The sequence below is a fragment of the Cryptomeria japonica genome, chromosome 7 (assembly GCF_030272615.1).
Source record: "Cryptomeria japonica chromosome 7, Sugi_1.0, whole genome shotgun sequence".
Lineage (NCBI taxonomy): Eukaryota > Viridiplantae > Streptophyta > Pinopsida > Cupressales > Cupressaceae > Cryptomeria > Cryptomeria japonica.
In genome coordinates, this window is record NC_081411.1 from 594,145,063 (window position 1) to 594,155,319 (window position 10,257).

Sequence of the window (10,257 nt, forward strand, 5' to 3'; positions counted from 1 at the left end):
GGTGCTGAAATAAATTGGGTTTTAAAAAGTTTTTTTCTCATCCTTCCTTTTCGCATCAAGTCAAACTTGACAGTAATAGGCATATTGCTCCTTCATAATCAGAATGATGGCTAAAATGATGATGAATTTCTTGCAAAGCATGTGAGCCCCTACTCCCATGTTTTCTCATCCTTGTTATTGTGACTTGTGATGTCATTACTTAGAAAAACATAAAAAGCAGTGTACTGTAGCTCAACAGGAGCTTTGGTAAATACTCCAAATCAAAATCAGCCTTATATTGAGTGATGATTAACATATGTGAATTGAAATCAACAAAGCATAATTAGTAGCATCGTTATATCATTAATCATCACTGTATGATTGTAACAGATGAGGAGGTATTAGCCCAAAGAAATCTGGATTAATTGGAGGAGCTTTGAACAACTACTGCAAGCTTAGACCTAGCTACTATATATGCACTTTAGAATGTACTGTTTTCAAAGTTTTTACCACTGATATTTGGGAGGCAAAATAGTCAGTTCCTGATAGGAATTAAGCCGACAAATTCCACGTCTAGGAACGTACTATGGAAGTGTAGATAGGCTGTTATACACCTACTTGTACAATTTTGTATCAAATAAGGCACAAAATGACATCAAGCACCACCCCCACTGAATGAGCAGAAGGCACAAAATTCCATCAAACAACAACATCAATAATGGCAGCAGTATCTTGCTGCTATTGCACACGGTCCACCTAGTCTTCCACTGCTTTGCCTGTCCTTTCTTTCCTTCATTCATCAACTTCCATACCCACAAAGATGCTTTCACCTTCATCCTTATAACCCAACTTCACATCACTCCTTAAGTCCCATCTCTCCTTAAATTCTTGCCATTCATAGGCCATTCACAAATCCATGTTGTCTGTTATGCTTCAGTAGGCTACAACTGGGTAAAGAGGGAAAAAGAGAAAAAGAAAATGGACGCTAGAATGGCAAGCATGAATACTGTTACAAGCATGTCATTTGCTTGTGAGAATGGAGGGTTAAATAAGCGTTTCAGGCCACTTGTGCCAAGACTAAGTATTTCTCCAACTAGCACACCAATGGCTAATGCATCTGTCTGGTCTCAACAGTCCCATGATCAGTACAGCCAGCAAGTTTTCTCTTCAACAACTGCTACTAAAAACCTCTCAATGTCTGCTGCAGCCTGCCTTCTTGACAGAAAGAATATTAACAAGATGGATGAAGAAGCAGAAGTAAATGTTAAAGACAGAGACCACATTCATAAGTTTACTGCAGGTGGGTTTATGTACATATATAGAGAGAGAATCCTGACAACACTCTTATTTTAGTTTATTTGTTCTATATAGTACTGAATAGTTATTAAACTATCCCGAGTTGGGCCAGTCATGAATTCAGTTTGTTCTTATATAGACCAAAGCATGTTTGTAATGTGTGAACTTTTGGTATGTGTCCTGAACAGGCAATCAGCAGCAACAAAGTATGAAGGAGGAAGTAGAAAGCTGTGCACAGTCTCATCCTTCTGGAACAAGATGGAATCCAACACCAGAGCAGATAAGAATACTAGAAATGTTTTATAAGGGTGGAATGAGAACACCCAATGCAGAACAGATCGAGCATATCACAGCACAGTTGAGACAATATGGGAAGATTGAAGGAAAGAATGTTTTCTATTGGTTTCAAAACCACAAAGCAAGAGAAAGACAGAAGCAAAAACGTAATAGCCTGGCAGCTGCAGCAGCTTCTACAAAAAGAATCTCCCTCGAGGCAGAAAACAACAATACTAATGACCTTGAAATGTCTAACTCCAACGGTATTATATTCTCTTGCACACTTATATTTGGTTGGCAGGCTTCAAATTCAGTCATTAATCTAATGGCATGTGATCTATTTTTTAGTTAAAGTGTTACAGTTTACATATAGTACAACAATGGCATTTCTAGGGTGGACCTTGTTCATGTAGATCTCTTTCCTGGCTTCTTTTTTCCTCCAAAAGTTTTAGAAGAAAGATTGCATATTCTTCATCAGCTTCTTTGTTGTACATAGTTATGTGTAGCCCCAGTATCTGACGTGTGTTACATACTTTCATTTTAACAGGTGGACATGCCTTCTACAATTTGCCATTTGCATCTGAGACTTCTCAGCCTATCTTCACTTCTTCCTCCTTGTTCAACATGCCATTCTCTAAGGTGATTGATTATTCAGTGTATTAAATACCATAAAAAGAACTTGTAGGTTATGAAAAAAAAGGAAATTTGATAGTAAGAAATCTTTCTCATTGGTTTTTATCTTATTCTTGCAGGGTCTGTCTTCATTCAGTCTTGATCTGACAACACCACAGCTACCTTCTAGTGGCATAAAAAGAGATCTAGAATTCAAAGGTTGTTGTTATGGGTCTCCACAAAAACAGCTATTGAATGATTTAAGAGTTGGATCACCTAACAACAACACTGGTGCACTGTGGGATTCTTTCAATGGAGAGGGAGGTATGATGAACATGGCTTTAAAAGATGTGGTTACTAATTCATGCAAACGCAAGAACAGAATGTGGCAGACTCCCAATGAAGATCTCAGTCTGCACACAGAGAGCAGCTCAGAGTCAATCTGCCTGCAAACATCTCATCCCATGAATCCATCCACTTTAGATACTAAATACATTCAAGGAGAAGATGAAGAACAAGATGGGCAACTTCAAACTCTTGAATTATTCCCATTATCTCCTGAGGGGTCTCTTAAATCAAAAGGACAGAGCAATGACAAACCAATGCCATTGCACATTTCTTCTTTTGTGGGCTCTCCAACACATTCCAGCCTTGTTGAGTTTCTTCCCAAGTCTTCATTATTCTCCATTTGAGTTTCATGCTTGTCCTCAACAAGCTTTTCTTTTCCAATTTATGTACTATTTCATTTCATGGTTTGTACATGTTACCTTAAGGCCATATGAAGACGTTGTTCTTTTTGTCTTTCTATTCTTGAAGTTCATTTATTGGCAAAACCAGGAATCATTGGCTTTTGAACTTTGAAAGCTAATGCTAATCTTCTTACAACAAATTTTTTTTAAATCACAGCAAGCACTGATACTAGCTGTTTAAGAAAGTAATAAACTCAAATTTTGAATTTCTTTATGTTCTCTATCATTCTGATGATGGATTACGGAAGGATATGTTTCGAAATTTTGATGCAAAAAACTTTCACCTAATCAAATCCAAAAACAAAATACAAACTGTAAAAGTGTTATATTTGGGTTTCTCCACCACCTATTTAGAATTATCAGGCACATATTGGGCATTATGACATTGTCATGATCAGCTAGTTTTGTAGTGTTAAAGTATTGGAGATATTCCACATGCAAAGCAAAGAAATCATTAACAAATATGCTCGTCCACAAAAGAATTTGTTTTGCATCTTTCTTGGATGATAGAGGGGCTAAGCTTAATAATAATAACCTCTTCTGAAAGGGAAATCTTGCCCCACAATTTCATCAGCTTGTAATATTTTTTTGTGATACCGCCATAATATCTAACAGAATATGCGATTTCGCTCTCTATCATTGGGAAGGGGGAAGCCATCAAGATAGTTTTCTTCCCTCCTCCCCAAAAAAACACCTTTCGGTGAAATATTTTCTGAAACTGTGTTTATTTTTTAGGTTATAAATTATATGGCAAGGAGAGAAGTCGGCCAACCTTTCTAGAAAGGGTACAATTGTATTGCTCTACACAGTAATGATAAATATTGAATTAAATATGAGTTCGATCTCTGTGTAAAGAATTATCTATTCAATTGTTTCAAGAACATTGTATATAGTTTTCATCATTTAGAGTATTCATTGGTAATATGCATTGAGAAACCCTAGAATATCTTATTAGCAAGATCACCTATACGTGATGCTTTGGTCTTTTAGTCGTCATCATCTTCTTGAATGGCGTATCAGAAAGCGATTTGTTTGATCTACTCATAGCCTGTTTGTGGAGGGAAAAACACTGATGTAGGCTAGATTAAATAAATGCAATCAGAATAATTTAGATATTAAACTTGGCATTGATAATAAATGTGATTATTAAATTGGAGGATGAGTGTATTTAGATTTAAGAAAAAAATAAAATAAAAGATGTTGGTGTTGTCTTAGAATGCTTTGTTGCTATTAGAAATCAATTATTATAGTCTAATGAATATCTTGTAGTTTAAAGTAGTACATAAAATCTTGTAGATTGATATTGCTTGCATGATCGATCTCAACTAGATTGCAAAAAAATGATCACGGATGTACAAGAATGATTTGACAAAAAATGAAACTGATAATTCTATTCACCTTAAACTCTTTAGTATATGAGCAATTAATGCAGTGTATAGAGATACTCAAGAGGAGCTTATTGATTCGATAAGTGAACAAAGTCTTCTAGGTCAAACTCCTTGGTGGACCAAATTATTAATGATAAGAATGATTGGTGACAATATAAATATAAACATCTAGATGGCCTTTATGATGATGTAGACAAAATTCATTCGTTGCCTTTTAGAATTCAAGTGTGCTCTAATTATTCTTCTCTATGATCCTTACATTTTCCTTATTGTGATTTAAGTACATGATGAATGCTTTTAAATATACCATGACATAAAAACATGTTTTAATGAAACATGTATTAAGTTGTCTCATAAGGGCTAGGATAAAGGAGAAAGAAATTCTAACTTCGAATCTAATGTCTTGGATTTCAAGGGTCATTTCCATGCTCCTTGGGATTGATCTAGATAAATCCTACATCCCTCAAAAATGATTTAAACTTGGATCAATTATTGATTTTGAGGTGGAGAATGACTATCAAGGAAATAATGTGAATATGGATGAAATAAAGATGAATAGTTATGGGATTGTGAGCCAAGTTTCACACTAGAGTATACAACTTGTCAACATGTTACTATATTAAGTTGCTTGCATCAATGTAGGATTAAACCTAACATGGAAATTGTTAGCATTTGATGTTCTGATGATGCTCTGGTGAAAATAGGTAGTATTTGATGATTGCAGATGCTTAGGAGTTGTCATTGATGGAAACTCAGCCTATTGATTTGATCCGGTATGAAGTTCTGGTTAACCGGTAATCTGGAGAATGTCTTTTGTAATCGGTTTTGCCCCGTGAAGCTCAGTGTACAAGTTTGAGAGCACTTTTTAGTTTCGGTGAAGAAAATTTTGGTTATTATGATCAGGGTTGATTGGTTAAGTATCATAAGCCTATTATCATGCAAATATACCCTTCGGTATTGATTTTGTCACTTGTTTGAAGATTCAGTATCCGGTTGACTAGCAAAGCAGAGTATTCTTCATGTTTAACTTAATTCCTGGTGGTTGGAATTGTGTTTGGGAGTTATGTGAGACCTATAGAAAGCGTGTGATAATGTGTTTTGGGTCCGGTACAATTTTTTTTGTAAGATTGAAGTCGCCTTGCAGCTACATGTTTCATATTGCGTGTTATGCAATTTTTGGAAGCTGACCTGTGGGAGATTAATCTTGCTAATTGGATATATATAAGACTGATTTGGATGATGCATTATGTGTAGAGTGTGTTGGGATCCAAGAACACTGAGAAGGGGGGGGGGGGTGAATCATTTTTCTATTGGAATGATTAAATTTAACCTTACTAACACAACAACTCAGCAACCGGTAAACATAAAATAAGATAACAATAAGTAACAATGCAACCACAAAGATGAACACCATAACACCATAGATTTATACGTGGAAAACCTCAATGAGAAAAAACCATAGTGGGATTAAAGACCCGCAATATCTATCCACTGATCAGATGAATAAATATTACAATAAGGGGCCTGCACATGCAGGAAGGCCAATAGCCTAGAGCGCACTGCTCATCACAAAAGGAGTCTCACTGACTACAAAATAAATCCAGACTACAATCCAGAAAAATTAATGAACTGCAAGAATAGCATCTCCTATGCCTGAGTACAGTTCTAGTTTAAGCTCAATACCAGAGGTCTTAAACCTCTTACATAAACCCAACTCAATCACCTATGATCGACCAAAACCCCTGCATATGATTTCAACTTTATTTGCACACAGATAATCCCATAACCTCGACTGATGATCTACAAAGAGATCTTACATCATATTTATACCAACTTGGGACCTAAACAATTAGGTCGGCCACCTAAAAGATAATACAATAAATCCATTACATAAACTCGCAAACCAATGATAATCCAAGTCGGCCTAAGATTGAAACAACATTAACCAAACAATAAATCCAATCGGTAATGCCTTGGGAGCATCCACCAACACGTTACATAAACTGGTCCATAACCTAGCAGAATAAGACTGGACCTAAAATAGGTCGCCATAAACCAAATGCAACACCATCGATCAATTGGAACATGAACGTGATAACCATCAGCATCCTGAAAACCTTCTAGAAGTCGCACCAACACCACTTATCGAATCCATCAAAAGATCTTCAATAAAGCTATGTCAGTAAAACCCTTACCGGTAACTAAAAGCCTTACTAGAACATATGATAGCTTCTGGATCACCAAATCCGAACCAACTGAATGTGACATGCATATGAATAACATGAATGACCGAACCAAACCAATTCCACCAATCGAAATATATCAGAGACAAATCTCCTGATCATCATCAAAGTCCAACCACTCTACCAGAACCTGGTAGACAACCAAAGAAACTAGTGTTGACATCAATGACAAACATCAATGCAACACATAATCAATTCTTCCAAATTTCCAACAATCTCCCCCTTTGGCATTGATGGCAACACTAGATGTGAAAAACATCCAAGTGCTAAGAAGTGCCAAACAAGTCTCCCCCAATGGAAGACATCCAACAAATGATATAACAATGAAGTTCTGAACCAAATAACCAAACCAAAGACCAAAATCCCCTTGTGACTGATATTTCTGTTAAGCTCTATTTTTCACATGTATACCTCTCCCCCTTTGACAACAATGCCAAAAATCTGACATAAACATCAAAGAAAAATCATAAAACCTTTTAACCACACAATTGACTACTCCCCCAAAATAGTAGCACCATCTCATCAATCCATAATGAATAATAGTTCTAATAATTCATACTGGATTGATGCCAATCAGCATCACTCAAGTCTCAACCAAATGGGCAGAGACCCCCAATCTATCTCTAAAGTACTCTTGAATGATTCCTTACTTCATTTGCTTCCACCTTTTCCTTCAAAAAGTTATACTTGATTGATATGTGCTTTGTCTTAGAATGAAATACCAGATTCTTTGATATGTCAATAGCAGCAGAGTTATCATAGTGAATAACTACCGGTTCATTACAATCTTCCCTTATATCCTTCAATATTTGCTTCATCCATGGAACTTGTGTACATCTAGTAGCAGCAACAACATACTCAACTTCAGTAGTAGATAAAGAAGTACATGAGTGTTTCTTGTTGATCCATGAAACAAGTTTCTTTCCAAGAAAAAAAGGTCCATCAAATGTCCTTTTCCAGTCATCTATATCTCTAGCACAATCTACATCTGTATATGCACATAATGTAAAGTCATCATAACCATAAATCATACCTGAAAATCCTTGAAAATATCTGAAAATCCTAGCTACCGAAGCAAAGATTCAACATAATCAATTCCTTCCTTCTAAAAATATCCTTTGCAAACCAGTCAAGCCTAGTTCCAATAACATCCAAGTCCATGTGTTGTTCTTTTCTATCTGATCCAATAGCTCTTCCATAGACTTCATCCAACATTCATCCTTACATGTTTCATCTATTGATGTTGGTTGACCCTCAGACTTCATAACCCACTTCTTCTCATGCTCCTTCTAAATATCATCAACCTTTTGTTTTCCCTTCTCATTAAATTTGTCATTCCCTGCTGGTAGGTTCTTGCTTCTGCAAAATTTAGCAATATGTCCTACTTTGTTGCATGCATAACAAGTGATATTGTTCTTTTGAATTTCCTTGATGTAACCTTGATCATTCCTCGACCTACATTGATTAGCCATATGTCCAAACTTTCCACATGCATGACATTCCACATTCATTTTACAATCTATTGTCCTATGACCATACTTCTTGCAATTGAAACACTGACCAGTACCTGAATTATTATATTGATTGACTCTATTTCTGCATTGACTTGTCATATGAACAAACTTATTGCAAACAAAGCATCTACCATTAAATTTATGTGCATTGGGTTGCCTTACCAATGACCTCTGAGTCTCCTGATTGTTCTTCTAACCGGATGTGTCATCCTAATTTGTAGTACCGGAGCTTTCTCCATGCTCAAATCCAAGACCTCTAGTGTCTCCAGTGTCCCTTTGATTCTTCAATAATTCATCAAGCTTAGGAGAACTAACCTTGAACTTATCTTTGTATTCATTTGCAGCATCATGATCACTTCTTAATACTATCACCATTCTTTCCAACTCCTGCTCATTGTTTTTTGATTGTACTAATTCAGTTCTCAATATATCATTCTCATGCACCAACCTAATGCATTCTTCATATCTGTCTTTCAGAGATTTAGCAAGATTTTCTTCATTCTTCTTCCAATCTTCAATCTCCTTAGACATCCTCATAGTTAGGGCTTTCATTTCATTCCTCATGACACCATTTTCCAGACTCAACTTCTGACATAGTTCCTTTAAAGCATTATTCTCTTCATCGTCCTGATTTTGTAATTGATCAAAGAGTTCCTTCCTTTTAGCTTGTGCAGATGACAACCTCTCTTGCAGAGTAAAAATGAATTCCTTCGCAGATCTCAACTCATCATGCAGCTTCATGTTCCTCAACCTTTTAGCATCATAGTCTTCAAGAGCTAATTGAAGTTCCTTCCTCAAACTTATCTCCATAGATTTTGGATGCAGGATCTTCCTCAAGCTGTTAGACTTACTCCGAGGTGCCAGGCTCTGATACCAATTGTTGGGATCCAAGAACACTGAGAGGGGGTGGAATTAGTTTTCTGTCGAAATGATTAAATTTAACCTTATTAACACAACAACTCAGTAACCGGTAAACATAAAAGCAGATAACAATAAGTAACAATGTAACCACAAAGATGAACACCATAACACCATAGATTTATACGTGGAAAACCTCAATGAGGAAAAACCATGGTGGGATTGGAGACCCTCAATATCTATCCATTGATCAGATAAATAAATATTACAATTGTGGAGGCGGGAAAAGCGAGACCGGGTGACTAGGACCTAATCCCGCTTTTGCCAACACATTGGGAATACGAAAGAGCCTAGGGAGATAGATCACTTTGGCTACTTCTTTTAAAAAAGAGAGAGCCAAGGATTATCTCTTAGGGTTTCTATTCTTCTTGTTGCAAATGATGAGAAAAACTAGGGTTTGATTGATCAACTAGACTAGGAGATGAAGAATGAAGCATAAATGAACTTGAAATTTCACAAACTTGTAGATCTAAAATTGAGATATTGAAAGCATGAAAGGGGGAGGATTTTGGATGTGTACCTGATGCTACAAATTGAACAAAACTAGCCTGGACCAGGGTGCCACGCCATTGTCCTGTTTCTGCAGACAAGAGGCTACAACTGAGACATTGCAAACCAGAGGTCATGAGTCTACAACCTATCAAATTTGAATGCAAAATGGAGGGACCAAGGTGCCACGCCCTTGTCCTGGGTAGGACCAGGGTGCCACACCCCTTTCCTTAACATATTTATGTACTTCTGAGACTTCTAAGTGGTTCTGATGCCTTTTCCAGATCTGAAATTGCCTCGGGATGCCTGTTTCTGTACCTGCAACTCAAAAGGGAAGGTTTGGGTGGCTATATGGGGTTTTTCCTTATTCAAACCCCTATTTTGTTGATTTCCACCTCCACAAATAGTCGATAATATACTAAAAATGTGTGTGCTAGAAACTTGTGTGTATGGAAGATCCTAAATGATAAGAAACTAGAGCTACCCTACGCATGAGAGTAAACCCTAAATGTAAATGTGAATGTAAATAACAATGCTTCAAACAAAATATGCTAAATGATCTAAAGCATGAATGTAAATATGAAAATTGATGTAAAGAAGCTCATACAAAGACATGAAAATAACATGAAATCATACCAATCCCCAAGGGAGAGATATTACCACTAGATCTCCTATTACTCTTCAATGTCTTCAAGGCTCCTAATTGATGATGAATTCTTGATGAAATGTTGTTGAATGTTGTTGAAGACTCCATATAGGCTTCTCTTTCACTACATAGAAGGCTCCTTATGCT

At 36.5% G+C, this 10,257-nt stretch overlaps 1 protein-coding gene across 1 annotated transcript; it reads left to right on the forward strand.

Moving 5' to 3' along the window:
- The first annotated feature begins 689 nt into the window (after window positions 1-689).
- Window positions 690-2,970, forward strand: LOC131049053 (WUSCHEL-related homeobox 1). Its single transcript, XM_057983057.2, has 4 exons — window positions 690-1,279; window positions 1,464-1,814; window positions 2,099-2,190; window positions 2,304-2,970. The coding sequence occupies exons 1-4, from the start codon at window positions 958-960 to the stop codon at window positions 2,853-2,855; spliced, it is 1,317 nt and encodes a 438-aa protein (XP_057839040.1). The 5' UTR covers window positions 690-957; the 3' UTR covers window positions 2,856-2,970.
- Window positions 2,971-10,257: the final 7,287 nt, after the last annotated feature.